General features: G+C 42.2%; 1 protein-coding gene and 1 pseudogene across 2 annotated transcripts in view; both read right to left on the bottom strand.

Annotated features, from left to right (window-relative positions):
• The window catches only part of RP2 (RP2 activator of ARL3 GTPase), a 48,473-nt gene extending 32,783 nt beyond the window's left edge, over positions 1-15,690 (bottom strand). Inside the window, exon 1 of one of the 2 annotated variants that reach the window (NM_001035403.1) lies at positions 15,470-15,690. Coding sequence is in view for 1 of the 2 variants with exons in the window: in XM_005228079.5 (XP_005228136.1) it covers positions 13,204-13,305 (102 nt within the window). In the remaining variant the exon portion in view is untranslated. Of the gene's footprint in view, positions 1-13,203; positions 13,498-15,469 lie in introns of those variants that run through there. The other variant, XM_005228079.5, reaches the window with a different exon arrangement.
• Positions 15,691-16,738: 1,048 nt separating this feature from the next.
• On the bottom strand, positions 16,739-17,727 carry LOC506245 (large ribosomal subunit protein uL18-like; annotated as a pseudogene).
• Between the last annotated feature and the right edge of the window lie 5,892 nt (positions 17,728-23,619).

Raw genomic sequence — 23,619 nt, 5'->3', positions numbered from 1 at the left:
TTTTGCTTTTTTGCATTTCTTTTTCTTGGGGATGGTCTTGATCCCCGTCTCCTGTACAATGTCACGAACCTCCGTCCATAGTTCATCTGGCACTCTGCCTATCAGACCTAGTCCCTTAAATATATTTCTCACTTCCACTGTATAAGGGATTGGAGAGACGGTTTCAGTCATCCAGAAAGGGCTGGAACTAGATCAGTGGTTAGCAGGGAAGAGGAAGATAGGATGAATTTGAGAAATTGAGGAAGTAGAATCAGCAGAATTAGTAATTCAGTGGCTGTAGGAGGTAAGGCAGAAGGATGAGTCAAACATGATACCTAGCTCTCTAGTCTGCTTTTTCAATCTTTTTGACTACAATCCACATTAGAACATTATCCTGCACAGCCCAGTACACATATATATGAATATTTGTATACACATACCAATGAAATTAAAGTTTCACAAAATAACACTTACACTTATTTTGTGTTAAATCCCTAATATTTTCTATTAACCCACCCAAGGTTTGAAAAAACACTGCTCTGGTTTATGTGATTGGATATTGGTGGTACAGGTAGCGCTAGTCATAAAGAAAATGCCTGCAATGCAGGAGACATAAGAGACACGGGTTTGATCCCTGGGCGGGGAAGATCCCTGGAGAAGGCAATGGCAAACCACTCCAGTATTCTTGCCTGGAGAATCCCATGGACAAAGGATGCTGGTAGGCTACAGCCTGCGGAATCACAAAGAGTTGGACATGACTGAAGTGATTTTGCATAGCTCAGCACGCTGTCACACACCAAAAAGAAAAAAAAAAAAAAAGAAGAAAATACAAGAGGCAAAACACGTTTAAAGTGGGAAGGGATGTTCAAACAATTCCATTTCTAGGATTTTACATGTGACGCATATATATAAAGGTACAGTGCTCCAGTTTGGTCTCTACCAAGATACTGAACTAGCATAATTGTTGGCTCCCAACTGCCCAAGATCAATCTCAAATGGATCAAGTAAGAAAAACACTAAGAAAAGGGGAAATGATGCAAAACCCTTGTGGTGGGTGTGAAAGATAAAACAGAAAAGGAAACTCAGATTTCTGCTCTCGCTTCTCCCCCTCCCAAATCTTGAGACAACAAGGCTTCCCCTACACCTGCTGGGACTCAGACTGCTGGTCTAGATTTCCTTGGGAGCAAATTCAGGTAAAAACCCTGTGCTGGTGAAGGGCTAAGAAAAATGGGTGGTGATTAACTTTGATAGTGATTTAGATCAGATCAGTCGCTCAGTTGTGTCCGACTGTTTGCGACCCCATGAATGGCAGCACGCCAGGCCTCCCTGTCCATCACCAACTCCTGGAGTTCACTCAGACTCACGTCCATCAAGTCAGTGATGCCATCCAGCCATCTCATCCTCTGTTGTCCCCTTTTCCTCCTGCCCCCAATCCCTCCCAGCATCAGAGTCTTTTCCAATGAGTCAACTCTTCGCATGAGGTGGCCAAAGTACTAGAGTTTCAGCTTTAGCATCAGTCCTTCCAAAGAACACCCAGGACTGATTTCCTTTAGAATGGACTGGTTGGACCTCCTTGCAGTCCAAGGGACTCTCAAGACTCTTCTCCAACACCACAGTTAAAAAGCATCAATTCTTCAGCACTTAGCTTTCTTCACAGTCCAACTCTCACATCCATACATGACCACAGGAAAAACCATAGCCTTGACTAGATGGACCTTTGTTGGCAAAGTAATGTCTCTGCTTTTCAATATGCTATCTAGGTTGGTCATAACTTTTCTTCCAAGGAGTAAGCGTCTTTTAATTTCATGGCTGCAGTCACCATCTGCAGTGATTTTGGAGCCCAAAAAAATAAAGTCTGACACTGTTTCCACTGTTTCCCCGTCTATTTCCCATGAAATGATGGGACCAGATGCCATGATCTTCGTTTTCATGTACTAGTACTAGATCGTAAAGAAAGTCTCTATTTTTAATAATCGATAACCTAAAATATTTAGGATTAAATATTAAAAAACCATCTATGGAATACACCAAAAATGGATTTTAAATAGCCACAATAAAAACTCTCAAATTAATGCATTAAATGTCCATCCTAAGAAATTAGACAATAAAAAGTACAATAAACTGACTTTCTGTAGAAGGAAAATAGATAAAAATAATATGAGACTACTGATTTAGAAATCAAATATACAGTAGAAAATATCAGCAAAGCCCAAAATAGGTTTTTTTTTTTTTTTTCTGTGGGGGGCGGGGATCTAAAAATTAGGTAACTTTCTGTCAAGAATGATGAAGACAAAAGAACAAAAACACAAACAGTGGAAAGGGGTGGGAATGTGGTCATGGAGCAGGATAATAGGATATTGATCTAGTCGGCAACATGCAAGAGTGGTTGAAGTTGTTCTGCTTTAGACCTTAAGCAGGATAAAAAGCACTCTCTAGTCTTCAGCTTGTCTCTTGGCACCAGTCCACCTCCCACAGTGGGAATGAGAAGATCTAGAGTGCCACCAACAGGTGTTTTTGCTTTTTAAAAAAAGAGCCCAGGAGTTGGCCTGTCTCTACCAAGGCCTCAAACTCAATGAGCAAGGGGAAATCTTCAAGCTTCAGTATGGTTACTCTCACTGTACCAGAAACTGCTTAAAATTTTTAGGTAAAAGTTTGTGTGTATTTTCCTGGGGAATTGATTTGGGCTTCAAGATTCTGGACAAATTATCTTTGTGTAAGACACAGATAGCAAGTTCAAAAGTCTGCAAGCATATTTATCTCAGAATTAAGTAGGAAACAAACCACTGTTTGGATAAAGATAAAAAATAAAACAGTTAATACTTCTTAAAGGAATTCAGCTATTTTTTTGGCATGGGAAATGATTTATGATATATTATAAACATACAGTATTTAACATACAGAAATTTCAACTATATTAATTATAATATAACTAGTACTATATCACTAGTGTAGTTAAGACTTGTTGCAAATGCAGAAAGAAAATCTATTCTTAACTTCAAAAATACTGAGCTGCTGTTTTAGGCTTGGGCTGTATTATGGACTGAATGTGTTGTCTCAAAATTCATGCCTTGAAGCTCTAATGGTATTTGGAGGTGGGGACTTTGGAGGTAATTAGGTTTGTTTGATGGTTTAGTCACTAAGTCCTGTCCAACTCTTGTGACCCCATGGACTGTAGCCTGCCAGGCTCCTCTGTCCATTGGACTTTCCAGGCAAGAATACTAGAGTGGATTGCCATGTCCTTCTCCAGGGGATATTCCTGGCCCAGGAATCGAACCCAGGTCTCCTGCATTGCAGGCGGATTCTTTACGGACTGAGCTATGAGGGAAGCCCAATTAGGTTTAGAGGAGGTCATGAAGGAGGAGCCCTCAGGATGGGATTAATGCCCTTATAAGAAGAGATGCAGGCAGGCACTGAGGAAAAGAAGGGCATGTGAGTATACAGGAAGATGGCAGCTAACTACAAGCAGGAAGAGGGCTTTCACCAGTGAGAAATACAGAACTCTTGGCACGCTGCAAGCCCATTCAAATCCTTGCACTAAGAAACTTGACCAAACTCTAGCAAGGCTTCTAGTAGCACAAGGCTATGTCCTATTAAAATGCCTGCCCAAGAAAAGCTCAACCCTGCATGAACATTTACTATTTGTTCTAGCCAATATCTGATGACAGGCCCCTGACCTCCCTTTCTTAGAACATTTACTGAAACAGGCTTACAACTGTGACTGTATTCCTTACTAGAAGTGTCTTTCTCAAGGACCTGAGAGCCATTGCTATGAAATGTAATTATTAGGAAGGACAGGGCCTCTGTTTACCAGTCTCTGTGGGAAGATAAGATCTTAACTTCTAAACTGCCAGCTAACAAACATGGCTGGCCTATTCTCATTTACAAGGACCAACTTTGTAATTTTTCACTTTTCTGACTCTACTGAGGCCCTGCTCTTCCCCCATCCCTCATTCTCTCTTAAATGGCCTAAATCACCTCTGCACAAATTGGAATGGAACTCAGCTGTTTCCCCTGTCAGGAGTCACTGAACAAGATCTGTTTTCATTGCTTTAACTAATGTCCAGCAGTATTTATCTCTGACACCAGACACTGCATCTGCTGGCACTTTGATCTTGTACCTCCCAGCCTCCAAAACTGTGCAAAATAAATCTCTGTTGTTTAAGCCACCCAGTCTATGGTATCTTGTTATAATGGCCTGAGTAGACTAAGGCTGGCTGCCATAAGAAAATAATACAGTCTGGTTAAGTTAAACAGAAATTTATTTTTCACAATTTGGGAGGCTGGGAAGTACAAAATCAAGGTGCCATTGGGGTTGGTTTCTGGAGAGACCTCTCTTTTTGTCTTTTGGATGGTTGCCTTTTTGAATTATCCTTACATGGTCTTTCCTGGGTGAGTGCAGGGTAAGCTTTCTGATGTCTCTTCTTATAAGAGTACTAATCCTGTCAGACCAGGGTCCCACCTTTATGACCTCATTTAACTTTAATTATTTCCTTAGAGGCCCCATCTTCAAAGAAAATCAACCATACTGGGAGTTATAGGGGACTGGAATGCAAAAGTAGGAAGTCAAGAAACACCTGGAGTAACAGGCAAATTTGGCCTTGGAATACGGAATGAAGCAGGGCAAAGACTAATAGAGTTTTGCCAAGAAAATGCACTGGTCATAGCAAAACCCTCTTCCAACAACACAAGAGAAGACTCTACACATGGACATCACCAGATGGTCAACACTGAAATCAGATTGATTATATTCTTTGCAGCCAAAGATGGAGAAGCTCTATACAGTCAGCAAAAACAAGACCAGGAGCTGATTGTGGCTCAGATGATGAACTCCTTATTACCAAATTCAGACTTAAATCGAAGAAAGTAGGGAAAAACACTAGACCATTCAGGTATGACCTAAATCAAATCCCTTTTGATTATACAGTGGAGGTGAGAAATAGATTTAAGGGCCTAGATCTGATAGATAGAGTGCCTGATGAACAATGGAATGAGGTTCGTGACATTGTACAGGAGACAGGGATCAAGACCATCCCCATGGAAAAGAAAAGCAAAAAAGCAAAATGGCTGTCTGGGGAGACCTTACAAATAGCTGTGAAAAGAATAGAAGCAAAAAGCAAAGGAGAAAAGGAAAGATATAAGCATCTGAATGCAGAGTTCCAAAGAATAGCAAGAAGAGATAAGAAAGCCTTCCTCAGCGATCAATGCAAAGAAATAGAGGAAAACAACAGAATGGGAAAGACTAGACATTTCTTCAAGAAAATTAGAGATACCAAGGGAACATTTCATGCAAAGATGGGCTCGATAAAAGACAGAAATGGTATGGACCTAACAGAAGCAGAAGATATTAAGAAGAGGTGGCAAGAATACACAGAAGAACTGTACAAAAAAGATCTTCATGACCCAGATAATCACGATGGTGTGATCACTGACCTAGAGCCAGACATCCTGGAATGTGAAGTCAAGTGGGCCTTAGGAAGCATCACTACAAACAAAGCTAGTGGAGGTGATGGAATTCCAGTTGTGCTATTTCAAATCCTGAAAGAAGATGCTGTGAAAGTGCTGCACTCAATATGCCAGCAAATTTGGAAAACTCAGCAGTGGCCACAGGACTGGAAAAGGTCAGTTTTCATTCCAATCCCAAAGAAAGGCAATGCCAAAGAATGCTCAAACTATCACACAATTGCACTCATCTCACATGCTAGTAAAGTAATGCTCAAAATTCTCCAAGCCAGGCTTCAACAATACGTGAACCGTGAACTTCCTGATGTTCAAGCTGGTTTTAGAAAAGGCAGAGGAACCAGAGATCAAATTGCCAACATCTGCTGGATCATGGAAAAAGCCAGAGAGTTCCAGAAAAACATCTATTTCTTCTTTATTGACTATGCCAAAGCCTTTGACTGTGTGGATCACAATAAACTGTGGGAAATTCTGAAAGAGATGGGAATACCAGACCACCTGATCTGCCTCTTGAGAAATCTGTATGCAGGTCAGGAAGCAAGAGTTAGAACTGGACATGGAACAACAGACTGGTTCCAAATAGGAAAAGGAGTACGTCAAGGCTGTAAATTGTCACCCTGCTTATTTAACTTATATGCAGAATACATCATGAGAAACGCTGGACTGGAAGAAACACAAGCTGGAATCAAGATTGCCGGGAGAAATACCAATAACCTCAGATATGCAGATGACACCACCCTTATGGTAGAAAACGAAGAGGAACTAAAAAGCCTCTTGATGAAAGTGAAAGTGGAGAGTGAAAAAGTTGGCTTAAAGCTCAACATTCAGAAAACAAAGATCATGGCATCTGTTCCCATCACTTCATGGGAAATAAATGGGGAAACAGTGTCAGATTTTATTTTTTGTGCTCCAAAATCACTGCAGATGGTGAGTGCAGCCATGAAATTAAAAGATGCTTACTCCTTGGAAGAAAAGTTATGACCAACCTAGATAGCATATTGAAAAGCAGAGACATTACTTTGCCAACAAAGGTCCATCTAGTCAAGGCTATGGTTTTTCCCATGGTCATGTATGGATGTGAGAGTTGGACTGTGAAGAAGGCTAAGCGCCGAAGAATTGGTGCTTTTGAACTGTGGTATTGGAGAAGACTCTTGAGAGTCCCTTGGACTGCAAGGAGATCCAACCAGTCCATTCTAAAGGAGATCAGTCCTGGGTGTTCTTTGGAAGGACTGATGCTAAAGCTGAAACTCCAGTACTTTGGCCACCTCACGCAAAGAGTTGACTCATTGGAAAAGACTCTGATGCTGGGAGGGATTGAGGGCAGGAGGAGAAGGGGACGACAGAGGATGAGATGGCTGGATGGCATCACTGACTCGATGGACATGAGTCTGGGTGAACTTCGGGAGTTGGTGATGGACAGGGAGGCCTGGCGTGCTGCAATTCATGGGGTGGCAAAGAGTCGGACACGACTGAGTGACTGAACTAAACTGAACTCAACTTAATGAAAGAAATCAAAGATAGCATAAACAGATGGAGAGATATTCCACGTTCCTGGGTAGGAAGAATCAATGTTATGCAAATAATTATACTACCAAACACAATCTATAGATTCAATGTGATACATATTAAATTAACAAGGGCATTTTTCACAGAACTAGAACAAAAAAATTTCACAATTCATATGGAAACACAAAAGACCCCTAACAGCCAAAGCAGTCTTCAGAAAGAAGAATGGAGCTGGAGGAATCAATCTTCTTGACTTCAGGTAATACTACAAAGCTACAGTCATCAATACAGTATGGTACTGGCACACACAAAAAATCAATGGTACAAGATAGAAAGCCCAGAGATAAACCCATGCATCTATGGATACCTTATTTTTGACAAAGGAGGCAAGAATATACAATGGGGCAAAGACAGCATCTTCAGTAAATGGGGCTGGGAAATCTGGACAGCTATATGTAAAAGAATGAAATTGGAACACTTCTTAACACCATACAAAAAGATAATCTCAAAATGGATTAAAGACCTAAATGTAAGACCAGAAACTATAAAACTCTAAGAGGAAAACATAGGCAGAACACTCGATGACATAAATCAAAGCAAGATCCTCTGTGACCCACCTCCTAGAGTAATGGAAATAAAAACAAAAGTAAACAAGTGGGACCTGATTAAACTTAAAAGCTTTTGCACAGCAAAGGAAACTATAACAAGGTGAAAGAAAACCCTCAGAATAGAAGAAAATAATAGCAAATGAAGCCACTGACAAAGGATTAATTTCCAAAATATCCAAGCAGCTCATACAACTCAATACCAGGAAAACAAACAACCCAATCAAAAAGTGGGGAAAAGACCTAAACAGACATTTCTCCAATGAAGACATACAGATGGCTAACAAACACATGAAAAGATGCTCAACATCACTCATTATTAGAGAAATGCAAATCAAAACTATGAGATACCACCTCACACCATTCAGAATGCTGCTACTGCTAAGTTGCTTCAGTTGTGTCTGACTCTGTGCAACCCCATAGACAGCAGCTCACCAGGCTCCCCCGTCCCTGGGATTCTCCAGGCAAGAATCCTGGAGTGGGTTGCCAGTTCCTTCTCCAATGCATGAAAGTGAAAAGTGAAAGTGAAGCCGCTTAGCCGTGTCTGACTCTTAGCGACCCCATGGACTGCAGCCCAACAGGCTCCTCCGTCCATGGAATTTTCCAGGCAAGAGTACTGGAGTAGGGTGCCATTGCCTTCTCCGACCATTCAGAATGGCCCTCATCAAAATTTCAACAAACAATAAATGCTGGAGAGAGTGTGGAGAAAAGGGAATGCTCTTGTACTGTTGGTGGGAATGTAAATTGATACAGCCACTATGGAAGATGGTATGGAGATTCCTTAAAGCATTAGGAATAAAACCACCATATGACCCAGCAATCACACTCCTAGGCATATACCCTGAGGAAAGCAAAATTGAAAAAGACACATGTATCCCATTGTTCATTGCAGCACTATTTACAACAGCTAGAGCATGGAAGGAACCTAGATGCCCATCAACAGATGAATGGATAAAGAAGTTTTGGCACATATACACAATGGAATATTACTCAGCCATAAAAATAAACACATTTGAGTCAGTTCTGATGAGGTGGATGAACCTAGAACCTATTATACAGAGTGAAGTGAGTCAGAAAGTAAAAGATAAATATCGTATTCTAACACACATATACGGAATCTAGAAAAATGGTACTGAAGAATTTACTTGCAGGGGAGCAATGAAGAAACAGACATAGAGAATAGACTTATGGACATTGGGAGAGGGGAGGAGAGGGTGAGATGTATGGAAAGAGTAACATGGAAACTTACATTACCATATGTAAAATAGATAGCCAACTGGAATTTACTATATGGCTCAGGAAACTCAAACAGGGGTTCTGTATCAATCTAGAGGGGTGGGATGGGGCTGGAGATGGGAGGGAGGCTCAAAAGGGAGGGTATATATGCATACCTATGGTTGATTCATGTTGAGGTTTGACAGAAAACAACAAAATTCTCTAAAGCAATTATTCTTCAATTAAAAAAAAAACTGATCAGAGGCTAGAGGCAGAGTTGACTACAAAAGAGCATGAGGAAATTTGGGGAAATGATTGTACTGTTCTAGATATTTGGCTTATTCCCACTTTTTGGCCATTACAAATAATGCTGTTACGAATATTTGTGTACAAGCTTCTGTGTGGAAGTATGTTTTAATTTCTCTGGGATATACTTAGGAGTGGAATGTAACGGCCAAAAAGTGGAAACAAGCCAAATGTCTAACAAAATGGATAGTAAAATAAATAAAATTTATTTATAAATAAGATTAAATAAAATATCTACTCTATTTTAAGGTTATTCAGCAATAAAAAGGAATAAATTATTGATATATGCTATAATATGGATGAATCTCAAAGACATGCTAAGTGAAAGTATACAAAAGAACATATACTGCATGATTTCACTGATAAATGTCCCAAATAGACAAAATCTCTAGAGATTGAAAGTAAAATTATAGTTTCCTGGGGCTGGGGGGAGTAGGGATGGATCTGGGTTTCTTTTGTGAGGGATGAAATGTTAAAAAATTACATCACAGTGATGGAAACAGAACTCTGTGAACTTGTTGTATGCCTATTAATTATATCTCAATAAAACTATTTTTAAATGTATAAAGAAAGAACTAGTTATTTCCATTAAGTAACAACTTTATGTAAAGGATTTAAAACAAGTCGACAAGTTTGACATTTCTCCCATCAAGAGAACCCCTCCCTTTGGATGTAGGTGACACCTGTGATTGCCTTAGTAAACAATATGGCAGAGACTTCCCGGGCTGTCCAATGGTTAGGACTCTGGGCAGGGGGCACAGGTTCCATCCCTGGTCTGGTTGGGGAACTAAGATCCCAAATTCCACATGCTTCGATATGGCCAAAAAAAAAAAAAAAGGCAGAAGTAATGTCACATTACTTAAGAGAGCAGTTAGAAAAAGCCATGCAGCTTCTGTCAGTCTCAGGACACTCGCCTTTGGAACCCAGCCATCACGCTGTGGGGAAGCCCGGGCTACATGACGAGGCCCCTGGCCCTTAGCCCCAGCTAAGCTTCCAGCCAAAACCAGCATCAACTTGCCAGCCACCTCTGTGATTAAGTCATATTGAAAGCAGATCCTCCATCCCCCAGTCAAGTTGCCGCGATTGATGACACACAGAGCAGACAGCCAACCAGGCTAAGCCCCACACAAATTGCAGAATTGTAAGCAAAATAAGTACTTGCCATTATTCTGTGACATTAAGTTTTGGGGTAGTTTGCTAGGCAACCATGGATAACAGAATACCTTAGGTACTTAAGAGGTTAAAAATACCATCTACTCAAAAACAGCCCCCTACTCAATGCAGATACTTCTTTCCAATAAATCACCATCCAACCTCTATGTGAATATTCTGACTAACATGAAGATTGTTTCTTCACAAAGCCACCCCTTCTGGTGATGAACAACTCTTGAGTTATGATCTGCCTTGTATTAAGATTGGTTCTGCCTGTCCAAGTTCTGTCCTCAGAAGTAGCCAGTACTGTCTAACCTCTCTTCCTCAGGACAGGCGTTTACCTTACTAAATAGTAGAGAAATCTTTACCAGGTTTCATTTTGTAGCTCAGAAAACTGAGTGGATATAATATGTATTGTCTGTGCTCAAAATCACAACTTTCATACCTATGCCACCATTTCTATCATCTAGGAAGAGAATGGTATAAGTAACTAGAAAATGAAAGCTATTTTCCTGTACTACTCATCCTTCCTTTGTACTTAAATATTTCTTGTTTTAATTTAAAAATGCCAGTTAGCTCTTCAAGGGCATGGAAAATAATTCTTGTCATTGTGAGTCTTCCTTGGTGTTTGAGGACATATATATTGAATAATTTGCCTAGCTATGGGAAGCAGCATACAGATAACAAGGATACAAGCATTTCTTTCCAAATGATTTAAACACAGATCTTACAATCCAAAAATACTTTGCATCTTATCAATGTAGTAACTGTACGATAAGTTTTTTTCTTTTTCAAAGTCAGCAACAGAAAATGAGCTTCTTACACTGTTGATTACAGTAAATCAGTTGTCATGACAACACTTAAGTCCCCAAACATTCTTTCTAATTGAGACAATTTCTTCTAGCTTCAGTCCCTTAAGACTGACTCAATTACACAACTCAAAATCCAAATCCCTGAGGGTGCCTCTGAATAAGGATACTGATTAAGCAACCTAAGGAAAAGTCTAAACACCACTTTTCCAAGTTGCAAGGAAACTTTTCAGGCAATGCACTTTGTTTTTACAGCTAAGTCTTACAAGTTTAATGGTAATTGTATGATGTAACTTTAAAATTGTTTATATTTCATGATCATATTACAGAGATCTAAACTTTTAATACAAACCATTCTGTTTATATACCTTTAATATATCTCATTCATGTTCTCTGGGCTATATTTACATCCTGTTTCTTTTAAGGTACAATTAAAATCTTCTACAAGCAAGCAAGACCATGCTAAACTCAATAAAAGTATCACTGGATTAATATAGAACATATGCACACTACCCATATCGAGCTCATGAGTTAAGGAGCAGAAAAAAAAACTTTAAAATCATATACAACCTTAGCAGGTCATCATAAATTAGAGGGGCCCAAGAATGAATTCTTAGTAATTCCAAAAGAACAAAATATTCCAAAAAGAAAAAGCAATGTTGGGAAATGTGGTATCTCTGTTGTCTCAAAATGTAAGCTGGCAATTCTCTAACAGTATAAAAGATTTTTAAAAGGGCTTGCTTTCAGACAGAAAGTACAGTACTTTCCACTCCTACGTTATAAAATGCTGCTATCCCAATGGAAATTTGCTGTATGATTCAGGGAACTCAAACCCAGGCTCTGTAAGGCCCTAGAGGGGTGGGAAAGGGTGGGAGGTGGGAGGGAGGTTCAAGAGCGAGGGGACATATGTACACCTATGGCTAGTTCATGTTGATTATCACAGAAAGCAAACCGATATTGTAAAGCAATTATCAATCAATTAAAATAAATAAATATAATTTAAAAAATGCAGCTATCAAGTATGGATAAAATAGAATAAACCGACTATGCAACCCTGTGAAGCAGGGGCAGAAAGATGGGGCTGAGAAGTCTGTAAAAAAGTGTCCAATTTTTAAAATCTGACACTTGGAGAACCGAGTTCATGTGAATAAATTCTGCGGGGGACTGGAAATCATGTAGGATGGTCTATGAAAACAAATCATTAATAAAACATTTACTATAAAGCATTCATTGATAAAGATATGTTTCATTAAGCAAGGAGTTGTATTAACTGTTCATAACACCCATTTAAAACTTCTTATCATTTTGTTTGGAAGAGAAAAAAATTAATGGATCTATCAAAGTATTTTTCTAAACATAAATGGAGAACTATGTAGAAAGAGGAAGCATTATGAAATTTATGACTAAGTGTGTTTTGTGTAAGACTAAAACTGTTCAAAGGTAGTGGACGTGTTCAAAGGTTTTTCGTTTCTGGCTATAGGGAAAAGTAAAAATAAGGACATTTTCACTCATTCAACAGTAAAATACTGCCTAGCTTATGTAGGTTATTTTCACCTTACAGTCTTAACACACATTCCAAAGACTGATTTGATTTTCATCATTCCTTTCGGGAAGAGGAGGGAAAGCAGGGCTGTATATGTCAAATGGTCCACTTCATCATTGAGAAAATTCTGCAGTGGAATATATCAGGAGGCACCAGAGATTTACTGACTAGGGCAGACAAAAGAGAAAACAGCCACAGAAAGAACATAAGCCGCAAAAGAGATGAGATCAGTCCCAAGTGTAACTCGAGGACTGGACAAAACCCTGCTCGGCGCTGCAAGTGAAATGAGCAGACGTGATTTGGGGCATTCCAGGTTCTCCTTCCTTCTCTGGAGTCCATTCTTGGACCGGAGAGCAGGATGCAGAGAGGAGGGAAAGCCCGCAGTGTTCAACTGCCTGGACAATGAGCTCTAGGGCCCCATCCAGAGCTGCACCGCCCTCCTTGAAGCCTTCTCTAGCGTTCAATTTCACGGCTCCCCCAAAAGTCATTCACTTCGACTTCAACAGCTTGCGGGAGAGAGCACGCGCGCAAGAGCAGCAGCTGCTGGGCCCGCCCCCTTAGCGATGCTGGCCGCGGGGGACCCTCGCCGAGCTGCTCAGCAGGACTGAGACCAGCCGCTAAGGGACTCTACCTTCTCGCGCTGGTCCCAGCTGTACTGCTTCGGCTGCACTTCCTCGTCCTCCGGCTGCGACTCCTTCTCAGCCTTCCGCCTCTTGGAGAAGAAGCAGCCCATGGTCTTGGCCCGCCGGGTCTCACTGGCCGCTACTCCTCGCCGGCCTGCTGGCTCAGGCACCTCCTGGAGTTGCAATGTGAACCCCGGGCGCCTGGGCCCCGCAGCGGTCTGAACACTGCCCCGCGGAACCACCCAGTAGCCCGCAGCCCAGGTTTGCCCGCCAGGCCCAACACCCCTGTTCTTTTTCCTCTCAGTTGTCCTGACGACCCACCGCAGCCAATGACTGCTCAGCGCTCGGGGAACCAATCAAAGTCCCGCGAGTAGCCCTGCGCGGCCTATGAAGAGAGGTCGACGCACGAACACAACCAATCTTGGCCGGGCTCCTGCGCCGGCCTCCAGGGGCTGGTCCGGCCGGCTTCGGCTCCCGCACAGCCGACCCAGCTCCGAACCTGCCCCGCCCCTCTTTGAACTCAACCGGACTGTCCGGCTGCCGGTAGTACATCTGCGACAGCCAGGTCTTTTTGCCCTAGGTTCTCAGTTTCCAAGTTCTAGACCCGGAAGGGCAGCCTAGTTGACATTAGACTTCAGTTTTGTGATGCTATTGGTGAGGGAACAGGAATTCCTGCTGGTGCAGGAAGGGTCCTGAAATTCACTGGCCTCAATCCTTGACCCCACGTCGTCTGGCTAGTGTCACCCCCCACCCCAGGAAATTCCCCCAACGACCTTTCTGACCCTCCTTGCCCTCTCTAACGTGCTTTCTTAGAGCTTCTGCGAATGACTCTAAAATTGAACAAGAACTTGGAAAAATAAGTATTTTTGTACTGTCTCCTTATTGGAACTGTGAATTTCTCGAGACCAAAAGCCCTGTCTTTTTTTAAATCCCCCAAGCCTTGCTTAACTCCACACTAATTGCTCAATAAGACGTTTGTCAAATGAATGCTTGCATACTAGTGAAGGAAACATTTACAACCTTTCCCTATTCTTTCCCAAAGTGGCTCAAGAGGAGGGGTCGGGGGAGAGTAATGGTAAAAGGGTTTTCATGGAGTTTATAGCCTCATGGAGGACGTAAGCATTGCCATATAAACTATCAGATATATTCTCAATAAATGCTGTAGGGTTTGTCTGAAGACTTTTTTTATTTTTTATTTTTTTTTGAAGACTTTTTTAAAATATTAAATATTAACATATGCTATGCTTGGGTTGACTTTTACTACAATACACAAAGTAAGTTGTTGGTTTAATTCTCTGAGCACAGTATTTTGGCGTTTGGTAGGACATCAAATGCAGATTGTGTAGGCTTAAATTTGGTTAACTTTCTACTTTCCCACACTTATTCACATCTAATGTATATCCTTAATGAGCATCTGACTTAACTTGAGCATTAAGAATGTTCCCTTTTTCACTTCCTGCCATTTATTGCACAATCAGGAAGAGAAGTACATGTGCTCAAGTATTAGACATTACTGTTAATTTAAGTTCCAGATCTTAGGCAATAGAGTCTTTAACCAGTACACACTTTTCCTTCTTCAGAGTGAGATGAAAAGTCTATGTGACAATGTTTTGAGTAAGACCCTTAGATGTTTTATATTCATAAAAGGTTAAAATTGTGACTTCCATGTAGTACAGTGGAGGAAACAGAGGTCCACAGAGGTGAAGAGACTAATCTGTAGTCACAATGAGAGTGGTTAGACAGGGTCTAGAAAGATCCAGAGCCTGCACTGTTCAAGGCTCCCTCCTCCTAAATTTGTTCTCTGATTCATCTGAGAGAAGTAAAGAAGTATCTGCTTAGGCCTTCTGATGCCTTGGGAGCTCTGTCCCACAGTGATGTTGTTCCTTTTAATGAACAAACAAAACTAATTTTAGAGAAACAATCTCTAAAGCTCATGGTTTTGAAGTATTCATTAATGAGAAACTTAAACCTAAAACAAAATCTATATCAAAGAGTGGTGTTTTCAGGGATCCTTTAAAAAAAGTGAAGACAAAATTCCCTTTCTGTTAAATCCCATCCCACCATCACCCCTAACCAAAAATGAAATAGTTTAATAATTATTACTGTTTAATAATTAAATTATTTAAACTAGGGCATATTCAAAGCCAATAAAAGAACTACTGCTAGAGTTCACTCATGCTCTTTCTTTTTCTTTCTTTTCTCCCCCCTTCCTTCCCCTGCCAATGAATTTTATAACTGCTTTTTTCCCCCTGCAAACCAGCACTCTTTACTTACTCATTGGCATACATATGGCTGAGAAGAGTCATCTCACCGATTCCTCATTCCTTTCTGTCCAAGTGTATGCTAGAGTCTCTTTATATCTTAGCTCAAATTCTCAAGGAAGATCACCAGATAAAGTGTTGGGCAGTCAATAACAGATTGGACTTCCCCAGTGGCTCAGTGGTAAAGAATCCGCCTGCAGTGCAGGAGCCACAGGAGACTCAGGTTGGATCCCTGGGTTGCTTTGGGAAGATCCCCTGGAGGAAGGCATGGCAACCCACTCCATTATTCTTGCCTGGAGAATCCCATGGACAGAGGATCCTAGCAGGCTACAGTCTGTAGGGTCACAAAGAGTCAGACTGATTTAGCATGCTCACACCCATGCACAATAATGGAATGGTTACTCATCAGTCATGTGCACACCCCTGGTCTAATTGCTTCAGTCATAGGATGAGTTCTATTTTGCAAACACGAGTGGGGAGCAGGTCCTAAAGGGGCACATGTGCTGGCAGTCCTAAGTCTATAGAGTCCAGAAAGAAATTGGTCATTCCTTCTGCCTGTAATCCTCCTGCTACTTATACTCTTGTTATAGCTTTTCTATAGAAACTTATCCTTCATGTTCAGTGAAATAGATGGATGTGCATATGCATTAAGAAGTTGAGTTGTGGGTTTGCACCTGGATACAAGCTGCAGATATGATCTGGGTCCCCTGAGTGTCTTGACCACAGAAATGATAGAGTTATTTACCTCTCAGAAGACAGCACTGAAGACGTATATCTTCACAGCATGGATAAACCAGTTACTCCAGCAACGGTGGCTGGAAAAGTCCCTTTTCTCGAGTTGACCTGACCCATGCTTGCTCACTCTGTACTCACCTAAGGAAACACTTTACAAGTGAAGGAGAAAAGAGAGGAGTGTTTCTATGATCCACTGCTGTGTAACAAACTTAATGGCTTAAAACAACAATTATTTATTTTCCTCTTGAATCTGTAATTTAAGCAGGGCCCAGGGTGGACAGCTCAATTCCAGTTTCATGCTGCATCCAGAGCTTCAGCTGAGATAACTCAAATGGCTGAATCATTCTACATAAAATCTCAGAGCCTCTCTGTGTATGATCAACAAGGTAGCTTTAAGGTATTCAGATTTTTAAATATAAATTTATTTCTTTTAATTGGAGGCTAATTACTTTACTATATTGTGTTGGTTTTGTCATATATTGACATGACTCCGATTTTAATATATGATGCTGAAGGCTCCAAGGATAAGTTTTCCATGAGACCAAGGCAGAAGCTGCAAGGCCTCTTATTTATTTATTTTTTTGCTTGTTCAATAAATTTATTATTGTCTTATCTGAAAAATCTTGATAGAAAATTGTGGTTTGGTTTAACTCTCAGCAGCTTGTTCTTGAGCTCTAAGGAAGCTTGCCTTCTTCTGAGCTACCCGATCTTTCTTCTGGGCAAGTGACATTTTGGGACGGTTCCACCTCTTCTTTTTAACTTCAGCATATACATCTTTCTTATACATCTCCTCCATCATGTCTGGAGTTATGTTGTTCTTTATGTACTGAGAGAATTGTTTCCTGTAAGCATCTTCATCTTCTTCAATCAGGTAATGCATGTAATCTGCAATGTTTTGCCCCATGATATGCTTTCGGTGTACCTCAGCACTGAACTCTTTGCTTTCTGAATCATAACCAGGGAACCGTTTGGTACTGTGAGGGATAAACAAGCCTCCATTGACAGCTCCTTTTAGGGCCCCCAAAACTTTATTCCCAGTAGTAGTTCTGGCAAGTCCTGCATCCAAGTAACAGGTGAAGGCACCAGGTTGACCATCAACGCTTTCCACATTGTATTCATCTCCAGTCACCTTGACTTGGCCTTCATAAACTTTGTCCATACCAAACCTATTAAGAAGTCTGTGGGCCAGCAGCGCGGGCCAGCAGCAGGCCAGTACAGTATGCTGTAGCATAATTTGTCAGGCCAACCTTCACACCGTATTTTGGGAGTTCGTGAGCATAAGCTGCATAAGCTATCATATCTCCTTCTATACGGGCATAAGCCATCTGACAAATGATTTCTCTGTTCATTACACGAACAATCATTCTGTATTTAGGTGTGTTGGACTTATTTTTATCTTGGATTACCAATCGTTTCCGAGCATAGTAGTCAGTTTTGCCCTCTCACCTTCTTCTGAATTTCACTTGGTATCTCTTGAAGTAGGCCTTGTTCTTGACAACTTTAACAAACCTCATCCTGCGGAACAGAACCAAGACTCCGCGGAACGGAACAAGACTCCAAGGCTTGCCACAGAGCTGCAGAACCAGCACGGCTCGGTGGGGGGCGGTGTGGGGCGAGGCAGGGGGTGGGGGTGGGGGAGCCGGAGGGGGAAGTGCAAGGCCTCTTAAAATGTAACTTCAGAAATGACACATCAGGACATGGAAGCAACCTAGATGCCCATCAGCAGATGAATGGATAAGAAAGCTGTGGTACATATACACAATGGAGTATTACTCAGCCATTAAAAAGAATACATTTGAATCAGTTCTAATGAGGTGGATGAAACTGGAACCTGTTATACAGAGTGAAGTAAGCCAGAAAGAAAAACACCAATACAGTATACTAAGGCATATATATGGAATTTAGAAAGATGGTAACAATAACCCTGTGTACGAGACAGCAAAAGAGACACTGATGTATAGATCAGTCTTGTGGACTCTGTGGGAGAGGGAGAGGGTGGGGAGATTTGGGAGAATGGCATTGAAACATGTGTAATATCATGTATGAGACGAGTTGCAGGTCCAGGTTCGATGCACGATGCTGGATGCTTGGGGCTGGTGCACTGGGACAGCCCAGAGGGATGGTATGGGGAGGGAGGAGGGAGGAGGGTTCAGGATGGGGAGCACAGGTATACCTGTGGCGGATTCATTTCGATGTTGGGCAAAACTAATACAATATTGTAAAGTTTAAAAATAAAATAAAAAAGAAATGACACATCACTTTCACTAGATTCTATTGATCACATTGTTCTTGGCATTTCACAAACAATGGAAATTGACCAGAGGCCAGACAAGAAATCTAGACAAGGCTTTACTGGGGCCTCTGCTGCCCCAGGCAGGAGACAGAACAAACAATAGGTTCCCTTTCTTGATCACTCTCTGAGTTGGGGGCAAGCTTGCTCCTTCCATGGGGTGAGTGTAGGAGTGTGTCCAGGAGTCAGGCTGGAGGGGTAGCTTAGGTGTTTTGCCCACCCATTAGGTGGCATTGTGTGCAGGGGGGCATGTGCAGTACCTTGCTTTTGCTCTCGACACCTTGCTTTTGCTCTTGACACTCTGTTTTTGCTCTCTACACCCTGCTTGTGCTCTCGATAACCTGTTTTTGCACTAGGTTCTTCAAAAGTGGCAGTTGGAATTTTTGGTCTCTTTGTATCTTTTGGGTCCAGTATTTGCCCCAACTGTACATGTACACAGTTATTTTTAGTTCCATATAGTTTTTTTGTATTTTGTTGCTGGAGGAGAGGTGTGTCCAGGTGCAAACATTGCAGCACTCCGGCAAATGGTCCCAGGCCTGTCTCATCCCCCCTGAGAGACTCCACACTCATTCTTGAGGTGTAATCAGGGGTAAAAAGTCCAAGTGCCAAACAGGGCACGTGGGTTCGATCCCTGAGTCAGGAAGATCCCCTGAAGAAGGAAATGGCAACCTACTCCAGTATCCTTGCCTAGAAAATCCCATGGACAGAGGAGCTTGGCAGGTTTCTGTTCATGGAGTTGCAAACAGCCAGACACGACTGAGTGACTTAACAAACAAGGGGCTGAAGATCTCTTCTTTTGAAACTTCTTCCTGCTGGACAGGGACCACAGACCCTAGCTTACCCTAGAGGTGTAAAAGCCCCTCACTGACTGTTCTGAGGAACTGTAGGAACCTGGCCCACTTACTGCTAGAATGGACTGAATTCCTTGAGCCATGATTATGAGCCTTATTTCAAACTGTTGGAGCCTAAAAGATGCAAACTAACCAAGAGGTTAAACAAACAAGGGCTAAAAGGAGAGAAGAACGATAGCCATGAAAGGGCCTAGTAAGGGAAGGAACCAGGGTTAACTTTGGGCTTCCTTAACTGTTGACCAGACAACGAAGGCAATATTGCCTCTGCCAAAATCATGAAGCCCCTCTGCCTTGTTCTGCCAGAAGGCAATCAAGTGTCAGAGAATTGTCAAGAATCACATTAGCCAAGGAAACAAGAGAGGTCCCAAGTCACATTAAGGTTTCAAATAGGAGCCAACATACTACATCATTTTGCTTATCTGTTGATGGTGTCTGTTTTTTGAATAGGTATATCAGATCTTCCACTGGCTTATGGGTGTATTGTTCTGCTGTGACCTGCAGGGTTTCTGAAGGTAAACGCTTTGGTTTGGGTAAATGTACCCAACTGGATATCCCCTGCAGTTTGACAACAGTGGAAGTGGTTAAAATTATATTATAGAAGCCCTTGCATTTTGGCAATAGTTGGTATTGGGAGGAACCCCTCTTTCCAGATTTTAAGAAAAACTTGGTCCCTGGGGTTTGTTTGTGTAAGAACTGCTCCTTCCTCTGTATTTTTAGTGGGAGTGGGCAGTGCCTTGGAGGCACAGTACTGGATTGCCTTCTGACCTTGTCCCAGATTAATAATATATCTCAGGGCTTGGCTCATGTCTTCATCCAGTAGAAAGTCAGTAGTAAGAAAAGGCCTCCATTGGTCATTTCAAATGGGCTGAGCCTCAGACCACTCCTGGGGGCTACATGGACCCTGAGGTGTACAATAGGAAACAAGTTGGTCCAGGGTTATGAGCTTCTTGGCAGAGCTTCACTATGGTTTTCTTTAAAGTATGGTTCATTTTCTTTACCTTCCCTGAAGACTGGGCATACCAAGAGGTGTGTACTTGTTCCTAGGGCCATTGTGAGCCCCTGTGTGATTTTGGCTATAAAAGAAGGCCCGTTATTGCTCTGGAGGGATTTTGAAAGTCCAAACAGAGGAATTATTTATTTTAAAGAGGACTTACAGATGTCCTTAACCTCTTCAGATTGGATGTGGAAGTATCAACAGATGCCAGAAGTTGTTTATATCCTGACAGTGGGCACATTTGGATGAAATCTAACTGCCAGTGTTCCTCCAGGTAAGTATCTTGGTGTTGGATTGACCTGAATAATGAAGGAGGGGGGGGGATTGGATGGGTCTGTGGGTTATTGTGGGCACACAAATCACAAGCATGTATTACTTATTTTACTGTTCTTTTAAGCCCCTTCACCGAAAAGACCTTCTGCATCAAGTCCCGTAGTACATCCCTCGTAGAGCGGGTGGCATCATGTAAGCTCTTAGTGAGTTTACATTGTTGGGCCTCAGGGATTAGAATCTTATCTTCCTTTTTAGTATCACCCTGTGATTCCCTTCTCATAGCCCATTTCTCAGCATGTTCTTGTTCCTGTGTGGAATACTGGTGAAGGCTAGGGAGTTCTGGGGGACCAATCACTAGAGCCATAACTTGTTCAGATTCCTATGATCAAGCTGCCTGTTTTACAGTTTGATCAGCTTTGCTATTCCCCTGACTCACAAAGGATCCACCCCTCTGATGGGCCCTATTTACTGCTACCTGGGTCAGAAGCTGCACTGCTTCAAAAAGAGCCAGAATCAAATCTTTATGTTTTATGGGGGAATTTTTAGCAGTTAACATTCTTCTTTCTTTCCAAATGGCAGCATGAGCATGTAGCCCATGGAACCCATATTTAGAGTTAGTAAAAATCTTCAATTTCTTATCCTTCCCTAATTTCAATGCTCTCACTAATGCAATTAGTTCAGCCTTCTGGGCAAGTGTTTGAGGTGGCAAGGTCTTGGCTTCTATAACTTCATCTAGACTGACTATGGAATACCCTGCCTTTGGGGGTTCCCATTTCTACAAAACTGCTCTCATCAGTAAAGCATTTGACCTCAGGGCCCATCTAGAAGATCAGACCTCCTGAAATAAGTTTATTCTGTGGCCTCTGTACACTGATGCACTAAGTCTTCACTCTCAACAGCTAGAAGCAGAGCTGTTGGATTTGTTGTTTGGTTCACCCTTAAGATAATGTCAGGGGTGTCCATTAGGAAGGGCTGATATCTTGATAACCTTCCTCCTGTCAACCAGTGATGTCCTTTGACTTTCAGCACAGATTGTACCTGATGAGGGGTTAACATATCTAAGTGTTGTCCCAGGGTGATCTTGAAAGCATCATAACCAACAGGGCTGTGGCTGCTACTGCCCACAGACAGCTTGGCCATCCCAGGGTCACTGATTCCAGTTGTTTTGAAAAATAAGCCAGTGATCTCTGATCCACTCTCAGTTTTGAGTCAAGACTTCTAGTGCAATCCCTGACCTCTCATGAACATATAGGGTAAGTTCAGTTCAATTGAGTTCAGTCACTCAGTCGTGTCCGACTCTTTGCAACCCCATGGACTGCAGCACGCCAGGCCTCCCTGTCCATCACCAACTCCCAGAGTTTACTTGAACTCATGTCCATTGTGTTGGTGATGCCATCCAACCATCTCATCCTTTGTTGTCCCCTTCTCCTCCCACCTTCAATCTTTCCCAGCATAAGGGTCTTTTCAAATGAGTCAGTTCTTCCCATCAGGTGGCCAAAGTATTGGAGTTTCAGTTTCAGCATCAGTCATTCCAATGAATATTCAGGACTGATTTCCTTTAGGATGGACTGTTTGGAACTTGCAGCCCAAGGGATTCTCTCAAGGGCTTGTCTGAATTTGGAAGCTTCAGTGCTGGTGCTCCACTCAACTCAGTCTTTAGCGTCTCAAAGGCTCGCTAGTGGTCCTTATTTCATTGAAGGAGTTCCCATTCTTCTCCCTTTAGAGCCTCATATAGGGATTTTCCTGCTTCTGCTGCTGCTGCTGCTAAGTCGCTTCAGTCGTGTCCGACTCTGTGCGACCCCATAGACGGCAGCACACCAGGCTCCCCCGTCCCTGGGATTTTCCAGGCAAGAATACTGGAGTGGGTTGCCATTTCCTTCTCCAATGCAGGAAAGTGAAAAGTGAAAGTGAAATCGCTCAGTCGTGTCCGACTCTTAGCGACCCCATGGACTGCAGCCTACCAGGCTCCTCCGTCCATGGGATTTTCCAGGCAAGAATACCGGAGTGGGGTGCCATTATAAGGCCATAATTTGGAATCCAGATATGACAGAACCCAGACATCCCAAGAAAGCCTCGAAGCCGCCCCCTTGTGGTTTCAGATGGTAATGCACTAATTGCTTTTTTTCCATCTGTGACCAGGGCTCTTGCCCCTGGGGTCAAAACAAATCCTAAATATGGAACCTGTTGCCGTGAGATCTGAGCATTGGTTGGAGAGACTTTATATCCTCATTTTTGCCAGAAAATTTAGGACCCTAACAGTGTTTTTATCTGAATCTTGTTTAGTCTCATTACCGATCATCAACATACTGTAGCAGAGTTCCCTTCTCAGGGCTCAGTTCTCTCGGTTCCCTTGCTAATGCATTTCCAAAAAGATGGGAGCTGTTCTGAAAACCCTGGGGAAGCACTGTCCAGGTATATTGGTTAGCCCCCAGGTGTCAGGGTCCCTCCATTCAAAGGCAAAAAGGTATTGAGATTCTGGATGTAGAGAATAGAAAAAAATGCATCTTTGAGGTCCAAAACAGAGAAATACTTACTGGATGTTCCCTGGCACTTGGATGAGGAGGGGGTATGGGTGTCACCAGTGGATGAATAGGGATGACTGCCTCACTCACTGCTTGTCAGTGTTGCACAAACTGATACTCTCTGCTAGGCTTCTGAATGGGGAGGATGGGGGTGTTGCAAGGGAATTGGCAGGGTGTAATGGGTCTGTGTTTTAGGGATTTGCTGAGCAACAGTTTGAGTCCCCTCAGGGCCTCAGGCTTTAAGGGAAATTGTCTCTTCCAGGGGTATTTCTCCTCAGGCCTTAATCCTATTTTTATTGAGGGAACACATTTAGCCCTTCCTGGCACCGAGGTATCCCAAACTGCAGAATCTACCTGTTCTCTGATTTCTTGGGGGATGTTGTGGGGGATATTTTGATGCCCAATGGGTGGGTCATCTGGGGATACTAACAGATGCATTCTCCGTTCAGATTCTTTACCTCCTTGGACTTCACCCTGTCTAGATCCTTATTCACCAGA

Source organism: Bos taurus, chromosome X, assembly GCF_002263795.3.
Source record: "Bos taurus isolate L1 Dominette 01449 registration number 42190680 breed Hereford chromosome X, ARS-UCD2.0, whole genome shotgun sequence".
Classification (NCBI taxonomy): domain Eukaryota; kingdom Metazoa; phylum Chordata; class Mammalia; order Artiodactyla; family Bovidae; genus Bos; species Bos taurus.
This window is presented reverse-complemented; position numbering and strand designations above follow the sequence as displayed.